The sequence below is a fragment of the Danio aesculapii genome, chromosome 7 (genome assembly GCF_903798145.1).
Source record: "Danio aesculapii chromosome 7, fDanAes4.1, whole genome shotgun sequence".
NCBI classification, from domain to species: Eukaryota; Metazoa; Chordata; class Actinopteri; order Cypriniformes; family Danionidae; genus Danio; species Danio aesculapii.
The window spans coordinates 5,176,607-5,202,911 of NC_079441.1; the positions used below are offsets into that span (position 1 = coordinate 5,176,607).

A 26,305-nucleotide genomic window follows, 5' to 3' on the forward strand; every position below is an offset into this window, starting at 1 on the left:
AGTTAACATTGCATGAAGTGATTCTGATTAGCTGATGTCTGTTTGTGCCTGTGTGTGTTAGATTCAGTGGACGTGGCTGCTCGTGTGGCTCAGTACATCAGCGGAGCGGCTCTCACACACCAGCTGCCCATCGCTGAAGCCATGCTGACCTGCAAACACAGAACGTACGTCACTCTCTCAGCTGCACAAAACACACCAACACACACCAGTCCATCACCAAAACACAATACACTCTGAGCTGCACACACACACCAGTGCATCATCAAATCACAGTATCACATTATTCCTTCCTCTTGCAGGAGGGATGAAGACTCCTACCAGAAGTTCATCCCGTTCATCGGGGTAAGTAGAAAACTGATCACGATTTGGGGCAGTTATTCTTTACAAACAGCACAAATGTCACTCGAAGCATAATATATTAGATCATTTATTACAATACGTTGAATGAAATGTATTTCAGGGGAATTTGGCCTTTGACTTTTGTTGTTTAAGCATGTCATCGTACTCTATTGCTATATGAGCAATATCACACTCGAGTAGCAGTGCGATGTGGCTGTATAGCGGCACTGGAGAGAGGTGCCATAGTGTCCCACCAGTGACGATACACAGCCACATCGCACTGCTACGAGTGTGATATTGTGTTTATACAACAGTTTGACGGCATAAAGATGTATTTAAAAAAGAAACGCAAACACGGAGAGTCTCAAAACCCTTTTGTACGAGGAACTACTTTCTTCTGCCATTCATTCACAGTCTAGAGACATTTCCAAGTGTTTCCCAGTAGTTGTAATCAGGATTTCATAATAATTAACCCCCGAAAAAGCTAAAGCAAAGCAAACACTAGCAGATTACTATGGTATAAATACAGCACTGCAACAAAAAAGAGAGAGACCAACTTAGAAAACCACGTACCTGCTTTATAATGATTTGATCAGCTGTAGTTTAAAAGTTACGCTGTTTTTCTCCCCTAAGTACTCTGCTGATGGCCGCCAACCATCAGCGCCAACCAGAATCTCTGAAATTATAAATATTTAAAATAGGCACTGTCCTTATAAATAAACTGCATAGTTGCAAGCTAAACAACTACATTCTCACCTAAAAAAGCCTCAACAGTACATTATGTTGTCCAACAGCTGCAATATTTGTCAAGCTGTAGTGAGTTTATTGATCTGCTGTCACTCTATGTGTGTGGGTGGAGTAATACCAACCCAGGCTCATTGTGAAAACGTAGTCCCGTGGACATTTCTGGAGACCGCGAAATACGTAGCCGGGGGTACGTACGACTGCATTTCATTTTTTTAAGTGAACGCTGCGGGGCGGTGTGACGCCGTTGCTTTCAGCGCTTGCCGGCCGGCCGCTCGCTCGCCTCCGTGTGGAGGGCTTTCCCGCTGCAACCAGTTTGTCCGGTTAGCTCTTTGTGCACTTTGACGACGACCGGGTTTGAGTCCGGGGAAGAGCGGTTCCAGAAATCAGGTAAGAAAACAAAAACAAAATCCAAAAAAATAAAGCGAACAAGTTCGTCACAGGGTGAGAATGTGGTCAAAATTCGAAAACGTGGTAAAAATTAGATGAGGGCTTTTCTTTTTCTGGACGGCTTTTGTGAATCGTCGTTGGTTGGGTTTAGGGACGGAGGAGGGTGGGTCAGCCGATTGGCCGGTCACACGGTCAATCATTCTGTCATCCAGGCAGACAGGCGGAAGGTCGTTCGACAGCGGCCTCTAGCGGGTTTACGCGAGAACGGCGCGGGAAAAAGCGCGCACAGCGGCCTCTCGCGGATTCGCGAAAACAAAAACTGCAAAAATACGTACCTCTCGGGACATATTTCGCGGTCTCAAGAAACGTCCACAGGACAACGTTCTCAGAATGAGCCTGGGTTGAGTAATACACAAGGGTAAAGAGGCTGTACGAGTGCTGATATTGCAGAATATCGCACGGCTATTAGCAGGGCCAGAGTGGGACTCCTTTTCACCCCTGGAGTTTCAAGCCTTAGACCGGCAGTTCGCATCAGTTCATTCAGTTTCTAATGACACTGTCACGTCTTTTTCAAGGACACAGCTGCTTTAAAACTTCAAATGTTTTTATAAATATAAGAACATTAAAGGGGAGCTAAATCTCCAACACTATTCTTTAAAACATCACAATGTCCTTTCCTGCAATATCTAAATATATATATTGTGTGCAATATTATTTATAGATATTGTAAAGCATCCTGTAGAAAATATTAATATAAAAGAGAGATTTGTGAGGAGTGTACTATGCTGAGAACTTTATATAAGTATGTGTGTGTTTCTCTCTATTTATTTATTTATTTATTTATTTATTTATTTATTTATTTATTTATTTATTTAATTCTTGTCATCCCTCAGGTGGTGAAGGTGGGTTTGATTGAGCCGGGTCAGTCTTCAGCAGGTGTGTGTTTGCATGGGCTGTATTTTATTACTCTGCATGTGTTTTTTGATATGACTCTGGCACACACACAAAAGCTCACTGCTCCTATTTCCTAGGCGATGCAGAAGAGGGCGTGGCTGTGAGTTTGGCTGTCCCCTCCACGTCTCCGCCTTCGCACGGCTCCCCCGCCAGTCTTAAAGAAACAGCGACGCCGCCCTCATCCCCGTCCATCGGAGGTGGTCTGGCTGTGCAGGGGTGAGTGACTTTCCTCACGCACGCTTCTGCATTACTGAGGGAATTTAGAAAAATCACAAGGTTTCACGAATGACTTCGTAATCCCTGCTGGAGAAAGCAGGTCACGCAGAACAAAGCCGGTCAAGCTGATTTGAGCTGGTTTTGGCTGATTAAAAAGGGTCTACCAGTTTACCAACTGGCTGGAAGTCCAAAAGAAACCATGTAAAACCATTTTGGACCAGTGGAAAGGATTTAAAACCCGTCCAGATCATAAGAAGCCAAGTAAATCAGTCGGAGCCCTGTAAAAACAGCTCAGACCATTAAAAGCCATTTAAAACCAGTACAATCCATTTAAAGCCATAAGAACCTATGTAAAACCAGTCAAAGTTTTGTAAAACCAGCTTAGACAATTTAAAGACATTAATGTAAAGCCATTAGAGGCCATGTAAAACCATTACAAAGCAAGTATAACCAGTAGAAGCTATGTAAAACCAGCTCAAACCAATAGAAGCCTTGTAAAGCCAGCAGAAGCCATGTAAAACCAGCTCAGACCATTATAATCCATGTAAAATATGTGAAAGCCATGTAAAGCCAGTAGAAGCCATGTAAAACCAGTCAAAACCATGTAAATCCAGTAGAAGCTATGGAAAACCAGTAGAAGCCATAGAAAACCAGTTTACACCATTAGAAGCCTCGTAAAACCATTTTGGACCTTTAGAGCCATGTAAAATCTTTGGAAGCCATGTAAATCCAGTAAAAGCCATGTAAAACCACTAGAAGCCATGTAATATCAGTTTGGACCATTAGAAGCCATTTAAAACCATTATAAACCATTTAAAGCCAGTGGGAGCCATCCAAAACCAGTTCAGACCACTAGAAGCAATGTAAATTCTGTACCAGTATAAGTCATGTAAAACCAGTAAAAGCCATGAAAAACCAGTATAAGCCATGTAAAACCACTAGAAGCCATGTAATATCAGTTTGGACCATTAGAAGCCATTTAAGACCATTTAAAGCCAGTGGGAGCCATCCAAAACCAGTTCGGACAATTATAGTTCATGTAAAACCAGTTTGGACCATTAGAAGCCATTTTAAACCATTACAAACCATTTAAAACCAGTAGGAGCCATGCAAAACCAGTTCAGACCACTAGAAGCAATGTAAATTCTGTGAAAGCCATGTAAAACCAGTAAAAGCCATGTAATACCAGTATAAGCCATGTAAAACCACTAGAAGCCATGTAATATCAGTTTGGACCATTAAAAGCCATTTAAAACCATTTAAAGCCAGTGGGAGCCATCCAAAACCAGTTCGGACAATTATAGTTCATGTAAAATCAGTTTGGACCATTAGAAGCCATTTTAAACCATTACAAACCATTTAAAACCAGTAGGAGCCATGCAAAACCAGTTCAGACCACTAGAAGCAATGCAAATTCTGTGGAAGCCATGTAAAACCAGTAAAAGCCATGTAATACCAGTATAAGCCATGTAAAACCAGCTCAGACAATTAGAAGCCATGTAAAACCATTTTGGACCATTAGAGCCATCTAAAATCTTTGAAGCCATGTAAAACCAGTAAGAGCCATGTAAAACCACTAGACGCCATGTAATATCTTGGAGCAGTAGAAGCCATTTAAAACCATTACAAACCATTTAAAGCCAGTGGGAGCCATGCAAAACCAGTTCGGACCACTATAGTTTATGTAAAATCAGTTTGGACCATTAGAAGCAATGTAAAATCATTACAAGCCATTTAAAACCAGTAGCAGCCATGTAAACCCAGTTTGGACCATTAAAAGCCATGTAAAATCTCTGGAAGCCATGTAAAACCAGTAAAAGCCATGGAAAAACCAGCTCACACCATTAAAAGCCATGTAAAATCTTTGGAAACCGTGTAAAACCAGTGAAAGCCATGTAACACCAGTAGAAGTCATGTAAAACCAGCTCAGATCATTAGAAGCCATGTAAAACGTGTTGTCTCTGTAATGTGTTTTCTCTGTGTGTGTGTGTGTGTTCCAGGAGCCCCAGCATGTCTCATGCAGTGGACGCCATCGGGCTGCAGGTGGATTACTGGCTGGCGTCTCTGGCAGACAAGCGGCGTGAGGGCGAGCGCAGGGACACCGGCTGTAAAAACACTCTGAAGAGCGCCTTCTGGTCTCTGCAGGTCAGCCGTCTGCCAGGAGGAGCCGCCAGCGAAACACAGCCGCACGTCAACACTATGGCCATGACGGTGGTCACCAAAGAGAAGAACAAGAAGGGTGAGCAGACCTCCATCCACAGACCTCCGTTCCCTCAGATATAATTCTCGACCAAAGATTCATGTACGAAGAAAGTGAATGATGGTGCACAGTCGGTGCTGACAGCCAGTTTCTAGGTGACAGCCAGTACGATCTCTCCCTCATTAGCATAGGGCGTCAGTCTTGTTTTTTAATCTGCCGTTATGCTGATACACAGGCATTTGTAGCTCCGCCCTCTTTTGAATAGTGCACAATCTCATTTGAATTTAAAGCGACAGTCACCAAAACACCACAATTAGGATCAAAGGGTCAGTTTCAGAGAGTTCTAAAACATTATCTGTGTGGTATTTTGAGCGGAAACTACACACACACACACACACACACACACACTCTAGGGACATCAGGACCCGGTTGCATGAAAGTCCTTAAGCTAAGGAATTACTTAGTTTGAAGCTTAACGTTTACCCTTAGTTAAACTTGGGTTGCAAGAATAAAAACCTAAGGGTCAGCTTAAGGAATTTAAGGCTGCCATTAAGTTTTTACATGTAGCCACTGAGTGGTACGCTTCGATAGGGGTCACCTTTATCAGGCTTGTGTCTCCACTGCCTAAAGAGCAGCAAGGGTACCCTTTTGGTGGGCGTGGTGTACGACAGAAAGTTTCAGTCGACGTCATTCTCGCTCGAGGAAATGTCTACAATAAAGCTGTACGGGTCACTCACATATTATATGAGCAGCACTTCTCACAAAACAGATGCTTTACACACATAAATACTTGTGTAGAAATGTTTATTACTAACTTTTCAATGAACATGAGTTGATTATAACTGCAGATCAATGACAGTGCGAAACAGCCTACTGTAACGTCTGTAATTATATTAAATAAATGAACATATATGAACACATACCGCCCCTTACAGTGTCTAATATGTTACCAATTACAAAAAAACTACACACAGCAGACATTTAGTCCCAATCCCAATTCTACCCCTTACCCCTACCCCTCGTTTTGCGCATGCCCGTGAAGGGGTAGTGGTGTCCCAATTCTCTTTAGCTTGAAGGCGTAGGGCTAAGGGCAAGGGGTATACACCCCTTCAAACGAAGATTTTTCAGGACCACACTCGAAACCAAGGGGTAAGAAAATTTCCCAGAATACACCAGCCACAACTGCACCCGGAAGTAAGGAGATCCACAAATTAGTATTTTATTATTAATTTTTACAACAGACAAGCACATGTTTGAATATATTCATAACCGCGTTCGTGTTTTACTATAATGCTTTTAAAAAAAAAGCGCTAAAATAAAAAAACGCTAATTTTCGTGATCTATCAGCCATCTATAATACATAATCAGGTTTAAGGTTTAACAACTTTATTAATCCCACCAGGGGCAATTAGATTAGGGTAATAGCTTTTCATGATTCAACAAACACAGACAAATCGTATACAAACAGTGTTAAAAAACAAAACAAAAACAATAACAATCCAGCATGCTTCATGTATAATTTCATAAATAGTTAAAAAAAACCTTGGAAAAACACATGTATTAGAAATGTAAATTTAAAACTTGCTAAAATGTAATGTTGTAAAGCCTTACTGCCTCTGGAACAAAGGTAAATTTATATCTGTTGGAAGAGCATTTAATGCTTCTAAACCTTCTTCCAGAGGGCAACAGAACAAATCCTAATTAGGAGTTAATCATAACTCCTGTAGAGCAGTCCCACAACATTCTGACACTCCATGACACTCGAATCCCCTGTCAGAAAAGTCTAGTGGCTGAGAATGAGCTTTTACAGTGTCTGCTATAATGGTTGTTTTTGGTGTGTTTACATGAGTGTTTCCCAACCCTGTTCCTGGAGGCACACCAACAGTACATATTTTGAATGTCTCCCTTATCTGACCCATTAACTTCAGGTGTTGGAGTCTCTTCTAATCTACTGATGAGTTGATTCAGGTGTGTTTGACTAGGGAGAGGTTGAAAATGTGTACTGTTGGTGTGCCTTCAGGAACAGGGTTGGGAAACAGTGGTTTACATGATGAATATGGCCATGGTGTGAATGCACAGTACAGTCACGATCTTATCGCCACATTAGATCGTCATGATAACATAATATCATTGCCTTCAGTGATTTCCTGAAGATAAATACCAAAAAATAACACAACTAGTATAACTACAGCAGTCACGATCGTCTGATCTCATATGAAGCAAGAGATCGCCATGATTTATGATGACGTGTGCAGGTGCTGTAGTGCTATATCCATTCTAAGGGGTAAATTTTGAAGCCCTTTCCCTTAACCCTCGGTTGTAAGGGCCAAGGGGAAGGGGTAGGGGTACAAAAATAGAATTGGGATTGGGCCTTAGTCCTTATTTGGGTTCAAAAACAACACACAACAAATAGCCCACAGTCAGTGCAGACCTCTCATCTGTGTCTTTAATCTTGTCCAGCACATATAGCCTCTGATAGAGAGTTATTCAGTCATTCAGAGTTCACAATGGTCCAAAAGGTGATGAGAATAGTTAAACATGGCAGATTGTTCATGTTTTAGGTCGCTTTCCTCTCGCATTTGTCCGTTTCTGAAAGGATCAGATATCAGAAGCACTTCAATAATCACGAGCACGCTATTATTATCATCAGCTCAAAAATATAGATGTGAGCGCACACAAGAAAATAAACTGCTCGCGCTTTTAATCAGGCTTGTAAAACAAAATCATGCCAACAGGTTTATCTTTTTGGCTTTTTGGTTTTACCCTGCTTAGCATAGCAAAAGTGAATCCGAACACACCGTAAATACACCGAAGAGCTTTAGACCATGTGCATAGATCGCTTAAATAGAGCCCATTGGGACAGAAATCAGCACGCTGTTCTCCTTTTTGCAGTTCCCACTATTTTCCTGGGGAAGAAGCCTAAAGAGAAGGAGATGGACTGCAAGAGTCAGGTGATCGAGGGCATCAGTCGGCTCATCTGTTCAGCCAAACAGCAGCAGACCATCCTCAAAGGTAAATTACAGCCAGAAATCTACCACAATATCAGCTAACCCAGTGTTTCCCAACCGTGTTCCTGGAGGCACACCAACAGTCATATTTTGGATGTCCCCTTATCTGATCCATTAAGTCGCATATGTTCTGATGAGTTGACTCAGGTGTGTTTGATTAGGGAGAGGTTGAAAATGTGTACTGTTGGTGTGCCTTCTGGAACAGGGTTGGGAAACACTGAGCTAAACAACTGAACAGTACAGCAAAAAATAACCATAATCCTCTATTTTTCAAGTCACCATTGATGGAGGAGAGTGGAACGACGTGAAGTTCTTCCAGTTGGCCGCGCAGTGGCCGACTCACGTCAAGTATCTGCCGGTGGGATTATTCGGCTACAGCAAACCTGCCTCCTAGAACCGCCCATTTTCCTAACCCCGCCTCTTCAACCTCCAAACCGACGCCCCATTGCACACCGTTCCCGCCACTCAAAGAATGCTGGCCAATCAGAGTTGAGACAGGACTCTCTCCTGTGACAGACGGTCTGCTGGGAGGGTGGAGTTGAAGACGTCCCATAGACTTTTATCAGCGCTAGTCACTTTTATTTATCAAAGGTCCCAGAGCCACTTATGGGGGCCAAGCACAAATTTGGATACAACACCGGTCAGTCATCAGCCTGGCTATTTAACAGCATGACACTGCTTAATGAGTCACCTCGAATATGACCCGTAACATCGCTAATGTCTTTCGTCATTGGCCGCATAACCAGCATAAACAAGAAATGCAGCCAAAATCTACCATGGTAACAGTATTTGCCAAAAATATATATATATTTGAAGAGATAGTACACCCAATAAATCCAATTCTGTCATCCTTTACACCTAATTAACTCAAAGGACAATATGCATTAACACTTTACTTGAAGGGGTGTTCATAAGACTGTCGTGACGCATTTATAATCATGACATGACACACGGCATCTCAAACAAGGTCATCTTTTTATTTAAAAAGACATGACTGAGCTAATAACACTTAATGACAGTTGTCACAAGCAAACATAAAATGTCATTCATGTTCATGATATGTCATGATCATAAGCTTGTCATGACAGTCTTATGAACACCGCCTTCAAGTAAAGTGTTGCCAGATAAGGTTTCCGAAAGTATATCTGGTAACACTTTACTAGAAGGAGTGTTCGTAAGACTGTCATGACACATTTAAAATCATGACATGACACACGGCATGAATATGAATGAGTATTTATGCATGCTTATGACAACTGTCTGTAAGTGTCAGTTATGTCATTTTAAATCTAAAGATGACATTGTTTGAAATCTCTTTGTTATGAAAACTTGACATTACAATGATAATAACTTGTCATAAACATGACATTTATTTACATTTTAATGGCAGATTCTGTAGTTGAGCTCAAGACAAATATTAATGGCACACATAAAAATCATAACACAATTATAGAGGTCTAATGACAATCATGTTTATGACAGGTTTATGACAACTTATGATGTTTTATTGTCAAGATGTCATAACTACAAAGACAGGTTATGATATATTTATGTCAAGTCGTCATATCGAAGACATCTCAAACAATGTCATCTTTTTATTTAAAAAGACATGACTGAGCTAATAACACTTAATGACAGTTGTCACAAGCAAACATAAAATGTCATTCATGTTCACGATATGTCATGATCATAAGCTTGTCATGACAGTCTTATGAACACCGCCTTTAAGTAAAGTGTTGCCAGATATGGTTTCCAAAAGTATATCTGGTAACAATTTACTAGGGGGGGTGTTCATAAGACTGTCATGACACTTTATAATCATGACATGACACACGGCATCTCAAACAATGTCATCTTTTTATTTAAAAAGACAACTGAGCTAATAACACTTAATGACAGTTGTCACAAGCAAACATAAAATGTGTGTGTTCCTAAGACTGTCATGACACATTTATAATCATGACATGACACACGGCATGAATATGAATGAGATTTTATGCATGCTTATGACATCTGTCTGTAAGTGTCAGTTATGTCATTTTAATTCTAAAAATGACATTGTTTGAAATCTCTTTGTTATGACAACTTGACATTACCATGATAATAACTTGTCATAAACATGACTGTCATGAGGCCATTATAATTGTCATGAATATGAACATTTATTTACATTTTAATGACAGATTCTGTAGTTGAGGTCAAGACAAATATTAATGGCACATAAAAGTCATGACACAATTATAAAGGTCTAATGACAATCATGTTTATGACAACTTATGATGTCTTAATGTCAGGTTGTCATAACAACTACAAAGACGGGTTATGATATATTTATGTCAAGTCGTCATATCGAAGACATGTCAAACAATGTCATCTTTTTATTTAAAAAGACATGACTGAGCTAATAACACTTAATGACAAATGTCACAAGCAAACATAAAATGTCATTCATATTCATGATGTGTCATGTCATGATTATAAAGGCCTCATGACAGTCTTATGAACACCGCCTTCCGAATGTTTCCGAATGTATATCTGGTAACACTTTTCAAGAAGGGGTGTTCATAAGATTGTCGGGACACATTTATAATCATGACATGACACACCGCATGAATATGAATGAGATTTTATGCATGCTTATGACAACTGTCTTTAAGTGTCAGTTGTGTCTTTTTAAATGCAAAGATGACATTGAAATGTCTTTCTGACAACTTGACATTAATTAGCAAGACAACATGACTGTCATAAATCTGTCATAAACATTACTGTCACAAGGCCATTATAACTGTGTCATGAATATAAACACATGGCGTTTATTTGTATTTTAATGACAAATTCCATAGTTGAGGTCAAAAACAAATTAATGCACACATAAAATTTCTGACAATTATAAAGGTCTAATGACAATCATGTTTATGACAGATCTATGACAAGTCATGATGTCAAGTTGTCAAAACAACTACAAAGACAGGTTATGATATATTTATGTAAAGTTTTAATAACAAAGTAATCTCAAACAATGTCATATTTGTATTTAAAATGACATAACTGGCTAATAACACTTAATGACAGTTGTCATAAGCAAACATAAAATGTCATTCATATTCATGATGTGTCATGATCATGAACTTGTCATGACAGTCTTATGAACACCGCCTTCAAGTGTTGCCAGATATGGTATCTGAAAGTAATAACAATGTCATCTTTGTATTTAAAAAGACATGACTGAGCTAATAACACTTAATGACAGTTGTCACAAGCAAACATAGAATGTCATTTATATTCATGACATGTCATAATTATAAACTTGTCATGACAATCTTATGAACACTGCCTTCAAGCAAAGTGTTGCCAGATAAGATTTCCAAAAGTATATCTGGTAACAATTTACTAGAAGCGGTGTTCATAAGACTGTCATGAAACCTTTATAATCATGACATAAACAATTCTTTAGTGTTGAACAGAAGAGTTAATGTTCATTTTTGGGTGAACTGTCCCTTTAAATGAAATGATAACACATGAAGACAGGAGCTTTCAGAGAAGTGGTGGATTCTGTGGATTACCATGGTCATTTTTTGTAAACAATGTTTTCGTCCCATTTGAGGAAACTAAAAGCACCAATTATTATTCTAAAACTATAAAAGCTCACTTTTTTTAATCAAGTGGGCGGGGTTACATGCCAACGCCACACCCATTATTGGAGGCGGGGCTATAAGATGCCCATCAGCCGACTGATGAGTTTTACAAACATCCTAACAAAAAAATAATCAGCTTTTCTTTTGTCCCCCTCCCTTTCCTCTAAATGCATTGTTGACCTGCATGTCTTAAACTACATCACCCATAATGCACCAAGTTAACAAGCGTAATATTAACACTAGTTCACCTGCGCACATGCTGGCGTTTCATTTACAGAAGGCTGAAATCAAATACTAGTTCACATTTATATGAAGGTTCTCTCTGTCGAATAATTTCCGATTTAGTTTTATAGACGTTTTACACTCAGTATGCTTTTACGTGTCAGTTTATCATTTGTTTTTTAAAAGTGTCCTTTTAGCTTAAGTATGTAGCTCATCTAAATGTTTTTTATTTAGTTTTTGTAAAACCATCTCCAAAGATCTCTGGCCAATCAGAATGTAAACATGACAGGATAAAGAAGAGCTAAGTCGCCTTCGAAACATGAAGATTTAAGGACATTAAACAAATCAGCACAAGGCCTGACATTGATATTGGATGAATATGGAGACTGGGGAGGATGTAGTTGTATTGCTTCTGTTGATTCTCGCGTGCATCTTTACAACTGGTTTAGGGCTTCATGTTTGTCAAATGCTATGCACTTAAAATCGCCTTCATTTCTTCATATCTTCGTCCAAAGCACAAGAAAATGCCCAGTTAAAACACACGATTCATGCGTAATGCCTGTATGCGCCTCAAAAATGATTTTCTTACTTAATATCTTTGTTTTAATTCATATTTTCCAGTGCAAATCTAAATATTCTTAAACCAGTTATACCAACATTTTTCACTGTAGAAAGCAATTAGTTGACCTAACTTTTAAAAAGTGAGTAAAACCATTGCTTTTAAACTGATTGGTTGACTTTGCTTAATAAAAATGAGTAAACTGATTGGTTTTAAATGATTAGTTGACTTTACTCAATAAAAGTAAGTAAACTCATTGGTTTTAAAGCGATTAGTTGACTTTACTCAAAAAAGTGAGTAAACTTGTTAATTTAAAATCAATTAGTTGACTTTACTTCATAAAAGTGAGTAAACTTGTTATTTTAAAAACGATTAGTTGATGTTACTTGATAAAAGTGAGTAAACTCGTTACTGTTAAAGCGATTAGTGGACTTTACTTAATAAAAGTGAGTAAACTCATTGGTTTAAAGCAATTAGTTGACTTAAAATAGTGGGTAAACTTGTTACTGTTAAAGCAATTAGTTGACTTAATAACAGTGAAAAAGCTCATTGGTTTTAAAGCGTTTAGTTGACTTATAAAACTGAGTAAACTTCTTACTTTAAAAGCGATTAGTTGACGTTACTTGATAAAAGCGAGTAAACTCGTTACTGTTAAAGCGATAAGTTGACTTTACTTAATAAAAGTGAGTAAACATGTTGCTTTTAAAGTGATTAGTTGACTACTTGATAAGTGAGTAAACCTGTTGGTTTTAAAGTGATCAGTTGACTATACGTGATAAGTGAGTAAACTCGTTGCTTTTAAAATGATTAGTAGACTTTATATAATAAAAGTGAGTAAACTTGCTTTTAAAGGGATTAGTAGACTTTACTCAATAAAAGTGAGCAAACTCATTGCTGTTGAATCCTTTAGTTGACTAAAAAGTGAGTAAACTCATCGTTTTTAAAGCGATTAGTTGAGTTTACTTGATAAAGGTGAGTAAACTCATTGTTTTTAAAGCGATTAGTTGACTTGATAAAAGTGAGTAAACTTGTTTCTTTTAAAGAAATTAGCTGACTTTACTTGATAAGTGAGTAAACGTGTTGCTTTTAAAGTGATTAGTTGACTTTACTTGATAAAAGTGAGTAAACTTGTTGCTTTTAAAGAGATTAGTTGACTTGATAAAAGTGAGTAAACTTGTTGCTTTTAAAGACATTAGTTGACTATACTTAATAAAAGTGAGTAAACTCGTTGCTTTTAAAGCGATTAGTTGACTTTACTTGATAAAAGTGAGCAAACTTGTTGCTTTTAAAGCGATTAGTTGACTTTACTTGATAAAAGTGAGCAAACTTGTTGCTTTTAAAGCGATTAGTTGACTTTACTTGATAAAAGTGAGCAAACTTGTTGCTTTTAAAGCGATTATTTGACTTTACTTGATAAAAGTTTGTAAACTTGTTGCTTTTAAAGTGATTAGTTAACTTTACTTGATAAAAGTGAGTAAACTCGTTGCTTTTTAAAGCGATTAGTTGACTTGATAAAAGTGAGTAAACTCGTTGCTTTTTAAAGCGATTAGTTGACTTGATAAAAGTGAGTAAACGTGTTGCTTTTAAAGCGATAAGTTAACTTTAATTGATAAAAGTGAGTAAACTCGTTGCTTTTAAACCAATTAGTTGACTTTACAAAATGTGCTTAAACCTGTTGTAACTCTGAACTGTTAAGTTGACTTAAGTACATTTTTATAATTATGCATGTAGTTCATTTACAAAATAATTTTAGGGCAACGGGTTTATTCAGTTTTTCTCAGTATGGACAAGTAATCACTCAATAAGGTCAACTAATTGCTTTTTACAGTGTTGCTTTCAAATGTTAAAAATATATAAAAAATTAAAGAAAGAGAATCCATAAAACAGACTTAATATCTGAAGTAATATTTTGCTACTTAAACGTTTCTCAAATTTATAAATTATCAAACTTAAAACACAAATATCAAGTAAGAAAATAATTTCTTGCAGTATACTCATGAGCTAAACGGCAAACTAGCATCCATTTTTGAGCTACAGCTTCCCTTTATTTTTGTAATGGATCTTGTTACATCACTGCTAATGGCAGCTTTCACAAAAGTAACGTGGTTTCTTTTTATTTATTTCGTCTTGAACTTTGTGAGGTATTCTTGTGAGTGGTAGATGAAGCAGCTAACAAAATGTCTCTGAAATGTGGTTTAAAGTAATAGCAAAACAAACAACTATAAAAACTATCTATGAAAATTATGTCGTGCCACAGTTTAGAGTGAAACCAGTGTGTTGTGCGAGTGTGTGTGTGTGTGTGTGTGTGTGTGTGTGTGTGTTTGTGGACAGTAGTGCTCGCTGGTTTGATTAATCTGTGGTGTTAATGAAATATACGCTCTTCACTTCAGTCAGTCTTTCCACACAGCAGATTCTATAACTGCTGATCACCTATTATTATTATTATATAATGATCGTTACATAATTGATCTGTTGAACTCCTATTGTTATTATTATTGAATCACTTTTCAACTGAAAGGATGAAACTCGTCAAAAACTAAAATAAAATAGAACATGTCCAAGTCATATTTCACCACAAAAATAGGATGAAAGAATAATTTATTTGGTTTAAATTTAATCCATATTTAGGAACCTTTAGTATTATGCATTGCCATGGGATTTTATTGCAGTCATGTTAAATTAAAAAAAGAAATAAATTACCGTCATTGCACACACACACTTAAATTCACACTGACTTTTAATGGAAAATTCGATTTATTTATTTTTTTACTCTTGCTCATGTGATTCGAATATAATTAATTTTTAGAAAATTTTTGGGGGGTGATTTATGACCTGGATGTTCAACCAAAATCATTCGAAGTAACTCGTCATGTCGTCTGAAATGAAAATATTGTTGGTGTTGTAAAAAAGTATTAAGAACAAGTGTTAAAATCAAAATGGGTCAATTAGAATTTTATTTGTTTTTACAGAAACTGTTAGCAATAGTTTGAAAATGTGATGGATTTTTTTGTGTCTCTTTTTCCACCCACATTATTACACTGTGAAAGGTGATTAGTTGACTTGACTTTAAAAAGTGAGTAAACTCATTGCTTTTAAAGTGATTAGTTGGCTTTACTTATAAAAGTGAGTAAACCTGTTGCTTTTAAAGCAATTATTTTACTTTGCGTTAAATGGTGAGTAAACTTGTTGCTTTTAAAATGATTTGTTGACTTTACTCAATAAAAGTCAGTAAATGTGTTGCTTTTAAATCGATTAGTTGACTTTACTTATAAAAAGTGAGTTAACCTGTAGCTTTAAAAGCGATTAGTAGACTTTACTTGATAAAGGCGAGTAAACTCAATGGTTTAAAGCGATTAGTTGACTAATAAAAGTGAGTGAACCCATAGATTTAAAGCGATTAGTTGACTTATAAAAGTGAGTAAACGTGTTGCTTTAAAAGCGATTAGTTGACTTTACTTAATAAAAGTGAGTAAACTCTTTGCTTTTAAAGCGATTAGTTAACTTTACTCGATAAAGGTGTGTAGACTCAATGCTTTTCAAGTGATTAGTTGACTTTACTTAATAAAAGTGAGGAAACTCGTTGGTTTTAAAGCAATTAGTTGACTTAACTTAATAAAGTGAGTAAACTCATTGCTTTTAAAGTGATTAGTTGACTTAAAAGTGAGTAAACATGTTGGTTTTAAAGCAATTGGTTGACTTTACTTGATAAAAGTGAGTAAACTCGTTGCGTTTAAAGGCCTTAGTTGACTTAAAGTGAGTAAACTGGTTATAACTTAAAACTGTTAAGTTGAATTAACTTAATTTTATAATTGCGCTCATTCATTTAATTACTAATTTTAAGGCAAAGCATTAACTCAAAATTTTAAAGGAAAGTCAACTAATCGCCTCAAAAGCAACAGATTGACTTAATTTCTAATAGTAAAATCAGCTTTTTCCAGTGTATAGACTTTTTAGAACAAAAACAACCCCTATAGATATTGAGAATAAACAGCGAAAACCCCACACTAAATTTTTGACTTCAAGCTTATACAAATGCTTGATGATTTTGTCCCACTTGCTGTCCGTGTTTAACCTTACATGATCAGCAAACGCACAACAACTTGCAGCAAACTTCAGATGAAAAAATGTATAATAATCACAATTAAATGGCAACTATTTCAAAGTCAGAGTTGAACATTTTATACGTTTCTTGAGGGGGAAATAAAAAAGAAGGGGCAAATAAACAAAAATACAAGTGTCACTGCCAAAGAGTGTCAGCTGTTACATTTTGTTGATGTGTTTTATGTTTTTTTTGTATGTATGTATGTATGGAGAAATGACGTTCAGTATTTGTGGAGCAGTCTGGAACAGGATTGTACCAAATTATTTTTCATTTCAGCAACTATTATTTTCCGTTTGGTCTCTCGAACATGGCCTGTGTCGTTATGCGTGTGCTGTGGAGTCTGTTTTTTGCCTGTCCTCGTACCTCTGTGTGTACCCGTGTTGATTCGTCAAAGTGAAAATTATACGAAAAAAAACATGAAATGGATTCCAGCGTTCTGATTGGTCGACTACTTATCCCAACAGCCAATCAGAACGTGAGCCACTTCGCCCAATGCATTTTTGTCAGTGTAATCCGTTGGAGAGATATTATTACGCCACAAGCCGAGGGCGTAATACTATTTAGCTGTGAACGATGGAGAAGCCGAGCTTGTGAATGAGATACGTATTTTTGCACATGCATTTATTCTCTTTTCGCAGTCTTCAGCTCTTTGCCTTTTTGCCTTTAGACAAAAAAACGCTTGTACATATCCAAAGTGCTTGTAATATTGAACTCATGTTCCTTTATCGTGTGTCATTATTTTTTTATTTGACATGTTTTGTAGTACCGCTTTTTCATGTATTGAGTTGTCAATCAATAGATGTGGTTATGGACAGTGGAAGTGTTACTTGTATCCTTCTTTTTTTATTTAATAAACACATGATTTGTATTATGCCCGGTGTCTTTTGTGGGTTATTTGGTATTATAGAATGAAAATGCTCCATATTTTATATTTTACTAATTGTTTTAATGAATTTTTTTTTAATTAGTTAACTAAGTTGGTCAACATAAACTACAACAACACTAAAAATAAAGTCAATTCTGCGTGAAATGGGAAGTTGCAGGCATTTATTTCAGTATGATGATGTATTTCCATGTGTTTCGTGGACTTGGAGATGGCATTCGACCGAGTCCCTTGTGGTATTCTGTGGAGGGTGCTCTGGGAGTATGAGCTCACAGGCGCTCTGTTAAGGGCTGTCTCGTCCCTGTATGAACAGAGTAGTTTGGTTCGCATTGCCGGCAATAAGTCAGACTTATTATATATTATACTACAATATACACAGTTTACTGTAATAAAAACTAAAATACTCTACAGTATTACAGTTTATCAGTTCACTATAGTTAGGCTAATACTACAGCACACTGTATTATTCATTAACAAAGTTGTCTACTGTTTCATGGACACTACAATGTTTACTATAGTATTATTTATTTGAAGGTGCTTTTGGATTAAAGCAAGTTTGGTTTCCAAATACTGGTCAGATAGAAAGGCAACAGTAACTCAAATAAGCACTTGTTACAATTGAGGTCTGCAGAAAAGCATCTCTGAACACACAACACGTCCAACCTTGAGTCAGATGGGCTACAGCAGCAGAAGACCACACCGGGTGCCGCTCCTGTCAGCTAAGAACAGGAAACTGAGGCTACAATTCACACAGACTCACCGAAACTGGCCAATAGAAGATGCTAATTCTTGTCAACAAAGAACTAAAAATACATCATTTTATCCATCATTATTCAACAAAAGCATTTCACATGCAGTGTTGGGTAAATTTCTGTTTAATGCAACATTAAAGATCCCTTGAAGTGCTTTAAAATTAGCGTTTTTATTCAGTGTTTGATGTTATTCCAACTGAAACATGAAGAGAGGGCGGGACATAGCGTAGCTCCTTCCCTTTCCTCAGCCAATAGCATTTCTATTGATGTGTATGAGGTGATGTAAAAAAAATAGATGATCCATTTCACTCAATTCAATTCACCTTTATTTGTACAGCGCTTTTACAATGTAGATTGTGTCAAAGCAGCTTTACATAGAAGATTATAGTGAATTGAAAGTGTCAGTTCAGTTTAGTTCAGTTCAGTGTGGTTTAATATTCACTGCTGAGAGTCCAAACACTGAAGAGTAATCCATCGATGCACAGCTCTACATTTCCCAAACCACGCAAGCTAGTGGCGACAGCGGCGAGGAAAAAACTTCACCAATTGGCGAAAGTGAATAAAAACCTCAAGAGAAACCAGGCTCAGTTGGACATGACCATTTCTCCTTTGGCCAAACTGCAGCTGCAGTCTAGGCGCCGGAGGCTGGAGAAGCTGAGTGAGACTCGTCTATCCCTGGAGCGTCACAGGACTCAGTCTCATGCTCTCCACTCCTCCATGACCACCACAGCAGCTGCCCAGGATACAGCCTAGTCCTGGAATGTGGAAATCTTGGGATCATCTCTTTACAGGTCTTGGATCGCATCAGGGGCTCTGCATAATCTCTGGGGGCCTCGGGATGAGTATCCCCAGGTGGAAATAGAGAATAAAGAGAATAATTAGCGTAGCTGCTGTTCATAGTGTATATAAACGAGATGCATGGAGCACATTCAAGCATCATACTGCGCATGTGATGCACTGAGTGTAAGCTTTACTAAAAAGATAAGTCTTTAATCTAGTTTTGAACTGAGAGAGTGTGTCTGAGCCTCGGACGTTATCAGGAAGGCTATTCCAGAGTTTAGGAGCCATAAATGAGAAGGCTCCACCTCCTTTAGTGGACTTTGCTATTCTAGGTACTACCAGAAGCCTTGAGTTTTGAGATCTTAAAGAGCAGGTTGGATTGTAGTGAGACAGGAGGTTGGTTAAATAAACAGGAGCTATATTATTTAAAGCTTTATAGGTAAGAAGCAATATTTTAAATTCAATACGAAACTTAGTAGGCAGCCAGCGGAAGGAGGATAAGATTGGGATGGTATGGTCATATTTTCTAGACCTGGTAAGAACTCTGGCAGCTACATTTTGTACTAGCTGAAGTTTATTAATAGAGGATGCTGGGCAGCCAGCAAACAGAGCATTACAGTAATCCAGCCTAGAAGTCATAAAAGCATGGACTAGCTTTTCTGCATCTGAGATGGATAGCACAGTTCGTAGCTTACCGATATTTCTCAGATGAAAGAAAGCAGTTTTTGTGACATGAGATATATGATTTTCAAAAGTTAAATTGCTGTCTAATATAACACCCAGATCTTTTATAGTAGAGCAAATGATGACTTTGTGTTCCTCTAATTGCAGGTCGCCCAATAAGTAATAATAATAAGTAATAATAAGAGTTTAAGAGAAGAAAATTTAGTCAGAAATTACTAACTGCAAGCTCTGGATGTTTATCTGGTTTATATCTTCTAATTGTGCCACTGTTTTAGAGCACACTAGCTTATAGATATCCTTAAATACTAACATCTAAAAAAATGTGGCACCTTTAAAAAGATAACTAAATATGTAGGCAACGTAAAAGCTTAAGATATGCTTAAGATTGTAAGAAGCTTAAGATTTCAATATAGCACTTTTATAACTTAGTAACACCGTTTACACGCCATAGAGACCCACTATGCGTTTGACGGGCACGCGCGCGCGCTCACCCAGCGCCGTCCACGCCCGGTTATGGAGGGCGGGTGTAGTAACGTCAGCGCGCAGGGGGGCAGGCTGTGGATTCTGGGAGCACAAACACACACATCAGCCATTTTTCAGTTTGCTGTGCTCATCCTTTCACTTCAACACGAACATCCTCACAACGCAGAGCTGAAAGGGACGTGAAAATGGACGAAGCGAAAGCGGGTCAGCAAACGCACGGGCGGCGGTTTTGTTAATAATAACAACAACAAACAAACGCTCGATGGGACTCACACCATATACCTGCAAAATCGCTTTTTGGACCGAATCTGGACATCTCTGAATCCATAAAACCACAGCAGGAGTTGGAAACCCATCCATAAAGCAGCTTATAAAAGGTATGTTCGTTTTTGTCATTGATTAGCGGTGATGCTAACCTGCAGCCAGATTGAATGGAGCAAAGTTTAGCCCGGTCTGCTAAAAACAATAGCTGTTTGTTGTAATTGAATTGTGCTTAATGTTTAGCGTAAACGCGTATCTGTTACAGTACAGTTTGTTTAGACTGTTTTAAAGAGTTTTTGCGATGCATTCGGTTGTTTTTAATCGTCGTCATCCAGACAGTGATGATACAGTGAATGTTGAATTAAACTAATTAATTTTTATAACGTTATATAAGGATGTAATGCATTTTGGATAAACTAGATTCACTGTTTATGTGTGTTTATATTTTGGTTTGAAAGCAGGGCCTGCGTTTGTTTGTTGTGCAGGATGAGGGATGTTGTGGTGATGTTGCGGGTCACCTTGATGGATTTTTCCAGATTCCTCCTGATTTTATCGGTCTGCTTTTCATAACTTTAGGGTGTAAATTGATCACGTGAGGCTTGTGTTCGTGTTTGTGAGGTGGTCTGCTGTATTTTTGTGCTGGTGGTCTCGTGGTTTGGGGTGATTGTCTCCGCTGGTGCTGCATTGCAGTCGATAGGCGTGTTGACTGATTAAGGGCTCCTCTGCTGGACGCAGGTGGAAGTGCAGGTCAAATAAACTCATGACGACGACTGTGATGATGGTGAAGTAAAGTTGGTTTACATTCACACATTATGAATTTTCCATATTATAATTTCAGGAAATAATTATTTACCAAATTCTAAATAATTAAATCATATTAGCAGCCAATGTAAGCAAAGTAAAACATTGTGTAAAGTCAAATAAAAAGTGCTAATGTTGTTTTCAAGTCATACTTGCATGTGCTTTCATACTGAATAATTAAAGTACCATGGTAAACAATATAGAGAGTGTGTCACAAGTTGTCACTAAACGAATATGTGAATATAAAACCAACTTTACCTTAATTGATGATGTTAGCAATGTCATCATAACACTGCACTTTACCTCATCATGTTATGGCAGTAATTTTTTACATGGAATTGATTGTATTGTTAGTATCTTTATTTTACCTCTTCCCAACAGGGAAAACGAGCAACAATCAAGAATGCGTGATCATATGCTGTCATGGCTTTGCAGTCAAAGAATGTCTTTATAATGGAGGTCAAAAACAACTGCTAACATAACGAAAGGGTAGTAAATTTTAACAATACACTAGGGTTATAGTATTTAGTATAACACGCATGCATGTATTACTGTATATAAACAATTTTTAGCCTTCTTGAAATGAATTATTTTTCAGATTTCCCCTAACAAGTGATGTTTAACAGAGAAAAGGTGTTTTAACATAATATTTTTAATAATAACTCAATTCTTTTGTCCTTGTTATGATGGCAGGCTGTAATACTTTATTAGTTATTTTACAAGATACTGCAGGAATTTTTTTTTTTTTTAGGGAATAAAAATATTGACCTTAGCCGTTTTTACATTTTATTTTTTGCTTTTTTTATTCCTGCAAAACTAAAAGAAATAAGTTTTTGCCCAGAAGAAACATTTAATAATAATAATCATTATTATTATTATTATTGTTGTTATTATTATTATATGTTTAAAAATGTCTTGCTTTGAATAAATATCACTTTTACAGTGTTTTGACAAAGAATTAAGGTTTTACAGGCTAATCATTTAGTCTTTAAGCCTTCATCTGTATGTTTCTGTTTATCTATGTGTGTTTATTTGTAAATATAAACACACTCCAAAACAGGAAGTGAAATATTTGGGTTGTGTTTTAGATAGTAATTTGACAGGTGAAAAGATGGCTGTTGTAGTTCATTCAAAAACTTGTTCTAGAATTAGGTTTTGAGCAAGACAGGCAGAGCTCCTAGATACCCAAACTTTAAAAATTTTAGCAAGTGCATTAGTGCAGCCATACTTTGACTATGCTGCAGCTTTTTGGTACAGCGGTAGTTCTAAAAAAAATGAAAAATAAATTGCAGACGGCCCAAAATAAGTTGTGTAGAATTGTTATGAAAGTACCTCCACTGACACATTTAAATAATGAACATTATAGCCAAAGTAATATTTTAAAAGTTGAGAATTGGGTAACATTTTTAAAATTAGTGATGGTTTTTAAGATTTTAAAGAAAATGGTCCCAAAATATTTTCTTAATTATTACGTTTTAGTTAGTGAGGTACGTTGTCATTCTACAAGAGCACGTAGCAGGGACATTTATCCATATAGATTTAAGAGTGAATCAGGTAGAAATTCTTTTTTGTGTACGAGCTCTGCTGTTTGGAATGCTTTGCCCACGATTTTTAAAGAGATGCAAATTGAGAGTGATTTTAAAAGGGAAATTAAAAAGTGGTTGTTTTATAGTTGATGTTGAGGATTTTATTGTGCTGAGTTGCTGAGCTGATGATGTTTGCATTCCATTTATGATTTGCTCGTTAATTTTAAAAAATATCGAGGACCACAATGGAAATAAGCCTGTGGCTTTTTTGTGTACTTTATCCTTGACAGTTTTTTGAAATAATGTATGAATTGGTCTAACTGGACTTGTTTGTATATTTTTGTTAGAATTGTCAAATAAAATCAATCAATCAATCAATCAATATATAATGAATAAATTCAATCTAGCGCATATGAGTACCAAATAACAACATGCTGTAAATCTAGTTACATACTTATTTTTAAGTCGTTTTTATTGTTCTTTTGTTATATATTTTTATCTTTTTTTGGTCAAGGTTTTTAAGACATCTCTTTAATTTCTATTTTAGCGTTATCAGAAATGTTTCTTTCACGTAGAATGATTTAATGTGTAATAAATAACACGATAATTAAGATTTAAAATGATACATGAATAACTTGTAATGCGTTAAAGATTACATATTTATAATCTATCCAAACATTTCTCTAAATTAAAAACAAATAAAGTCATTATGCATGATATTAAACTTCAAGTTGGCAACTTATTAGTGCGAATGAAGGAAAATTGGTGAATGTAATGATAACTTACAGTTAATTTATTATCCATAGTTCATTGATTATCATTTCAGGAGTCGATTCCAAAAAAAGAACTGGATCTTGAAACTGTTAAATAAATAAAAAAGAAATCCACTATTTCACTGTTACTGACCATGTGCACCACTGACAAGTCAAATCTGCTCTCTCTCTCTCTGTAGTCTTGGTGCTGCTGAGAGACTCAGCAGGAAAAGTTTGAGTATAAAGTAAGGCAACAACCAAGCGGCAACCTCCCGCTCTCCCTCGGGAGGCCAATACGAAAGTAACTGAAACTGCAATTCATCAAAATTCCGCTAGTCCTGCTCCATAATAGAGCAAGTTGCAATTGAGCCCACTGTTAGAATGGCCAACTTTACAGCAGAAAAAAGGGTGTTTACAGCCTGGTACAAAGAACGATTTTGGTTCATATAGCTATTATTACCCTCCATGACAACTGTGAGGGGGGTGAACTGGGCCAAAGCTGCTTGTCTCTCCCTGACGGCCAACACTCACATTACATTCAGGCCTGGGCATTACGTCATCGATGATGCGCTGGTCAGAAGCGCTCTAGCTCAGCACAGTGGAGATTTCTTTTATTATATCGTCGTTTAAGTCAATTTGTAAGCAGTGACACGCAGTCAAATATTTCGCCGAACAGATCAGCCACTTTTGACGCTCATAAACAAGTCCTCGTGCTGCAAGAATTAGGAGGCTTGCTAAAGATGCGGGGCTTTCGTGCAGTGAGAGGTTTGCATCTTAATAAACTAGGATAGTTTGCATACATTAAACAGTAAGAATGATTAATAAACGCATATAAAACAGTCCCTTAAAAGTCTCTCTTTCAGTTTCGGGCTTTGGCTCGTTTTGCAATAACACACAAGCGTACTGCGCCAAAGCGCTAGTGAACCGGGCTCTGGCACACCTCTTCCAACCGGGCCAGGGCCGGCCAAGTGAACCGTGCCTGAGCCCGATTCAGAGCACTCACACTTCTCAAACGATCCGGGAAACGGGCCTGGGTACGGTTCGGATAGCATAGTGTGAGTAGGCCCAAAGAGTCAGTGCTGCCAACTAATGATCAACAATAAAAATTAAAAGTTTTACCTCTTGCCAACAGGGAAAAACACACCAACAATCAAGAATGCATGATTATTTAGTGTCAAGGCTTTACAATCAAAAAAAGTCATTATAATGGAAGTCAATGGAGCAAAAACAGCCACCAACATAACGAAAGGGTGGTCAATTTGAACAGTACACAAGGCTTAAAGCATCAGTTGACCTCAAAATGAAAACACAGTCATTTAATCATCCTCCAATTGTTTCAAACCTGTTTAAGTTTTTTTTATTTCATTGATGAGCACTAAAGTCATTATTTTTTTATGGTGATCTCTGCAAGATGGCCGGATGTTGATGGCTTTGTGTGTTTTGTTTTCCCAGCAGGTGTGTGTGTGTTTCAGTGGGTGATGTCCACCATGGTTTACCCTCGTGACGAGGCTCTGGAGCGGCTGACGCAGGATGATATCGTGCTCAACACTAAAGCGGTGATGCAGGGTTTGGAGACGCTGCGAGGGGAACACGCTCAACTCCTCAACACCATCCTGGACTGCAGTCAGCCAGCCGGGGCGCAGGAGAAATCCAGACTGCTGCGCAAGAGCCTGGAGGACATCGAGCTGGGCCTGGGGGAAGCACAGGTGAAACACGCACACATCTAGAGCTCTCACAATACATACAGCTGAAGTCAGAATTATCCAGTTGTCATGATTATCTAATGTGAATATGTGCGTGTTGGTTAGGTGATCATCGCTCTGTCGGGTCACCTGAGCGCGGTGGAGTCAGAGAAGCAGAAGCTGCGCGCTCAGGTGCGTCGTCTCTGTCAGGAGAACCAGTGGCTTCGGGACGAGCTGGCGAATACCCAACACAAACTGCAGAAGAGCGAGCAGAGCGTCGCACAGCTGGAGGAGGAGAAGAAGCATCTGGAGTTCATGAACCAGATCCGCAAGCTGGACGAGGACACGTCGCCCTCTGAGGAGAAAGCTGGAGAGAAGGAGAAGGACAATCTGGACGATCTGTTCCCCAACGATGATGACCAGGGGCCAGGTGAGGATTTAGGCACTGATTATAGCCGTTTTATGATGTGTGTGGGGGGGGTGGGGGGTTGAGTAAGCGGAAACGGTGGCGGGGATGTCTGTGTGTCGGGGGGTGAGGTGTCTGAATAACACAGCTAAGTAACTGTACTATGCTCCGGGTTTCAGGCAGCTGCTGCGATCAGATACTATACCAAAGTCGGCGATCTGGGGGGTTTATAGACTGTACCAAAAAGCTGAGGTGCTTTCTTTTGTGCATCATTCCCTTATAGCTAAGAAGGGTGTGGTTAAGGTTATTAGTACACAGTTGCTATGGAAAGCCTCATGTTGAGGTCAACAGAAGGACTGAAATTCCTGATGCTGACTTTGATCGAAGATTACAAAAACAAAGATTTTTTTCTCTGAAATAACTTGTACAGATACATTTTTCACTTTTAGAATATGTGAGCATTACCCAACACTCAAAAAAAAAAAATTCCTGGCTATTGCTTTGCCTTCTCGTTTCACAAAAGTCCAAAGATATGCTTATAAAAAGGGATGCTCATTTCGATTAATTTTGCCAACCGACAACCTCAGCTCGCTAACCGAATATTAACGGTTAGCTTGTCGGGTTAATATTGAATTATTTAATTTAAAAAAATAATAGACATCTATTTTGTGTGACACATTAAGGGTTGCATTTTAAAATACTGATATAATTTAACACGCGAACAGCAGCATACAGAACATAACAGAACATCTTCACGCACCTGCAGTGTTTCCAACAGCATAGAAAAACAGAATAAACTAAATAAATAAGAATAAAGAATAAAGTTAAGAATAAAATAAATAGGCCTGCGCTAGATATGCGCTTGATATTTTTCACATGAATGACAAATTTAGGGGCGACGCTGTGGCGCAGTAGGTAGTGCTGTC

At 37.7% G+C, this 26,305-nt stretch overlaps 2 protein-coding genes across 4 annotated transcripts in view; both read left to right on the top strand.

Moving 5' to 3' along the window:
* The window catches only part of LOC130231612 (phosphofurin acidic cluster sorting protein 1), a 106,062-nt gene extending 93,498 nt beyond the window's left edge, over nucleotides 1-12,564 (top strand). Inside the window, exons 18-24 of the mRNA XM_056460958.1 lie at nucleotides 62-164; nucleotides 300-342; nucleotides 2,367-2,409; nucleotides 2,505-2,643; nucleotides 4,644-4,882; nucleotides 7,736-7,855; nucleotides 8,127-12,564. Of these exons, the coding sequence (XP_056316933.1) occupies nucleotides 62-164; nucleotides 300-342; nucleotides 2,367-2,409; nucleotides 2,505-2,643; nucleotides 4,644-4,882; nucleotides 7,736-7,855; nucleotides 8,127-8,245 (806 nt within the window). The 3' untranslated portion in view covers nucleotides 8,246-12,564. The remainder of the gene's footprint in view (nucleotides 1-61; nucleotides 165-299; nucleotides 343-2,366; nucleotides 2,410-2,504; nucleotides 2,644-4,643; nucleotides 4,883-7,735; nucleotides 7,856-8,126) is intronic.
* A 7,457-nt stretch (nucleotides 12,565-20,021) lies between these two features.
* klc2 (kinesin light chain 2) overlaps nucleotides 20,022-26,305 on the top strand; it is a 29,784-nt gene continuing 23,500 nt past the window's right edge. For 2 of the 3 annotated variants that reach the window (XM_056460959.1, XM_056460962.1), the window contains exons 1-3: nucleotides 20,022-20,328; nucleotides 24,744-24,997; nucleotides 25,100-25,403. In XM_056460959.1, coding sequence (XP_056316934.1) covers nucleotides 24,770-24,997; nucleotides 25,100-25,403 — 532 coding nt within the window. In that variant the 5' untranslated portion in view covers nucleotides 20,022-20,328; nucleotides 24,744-24,769. The remainder of the gene's footprint in view (nucleotides 20,329-24,743; nucleotides 24,998-25,099; nucleotides 25,404-26,305) is intronic. The other variant, XM_056460960.1, reaches the window with a different exon arrangement.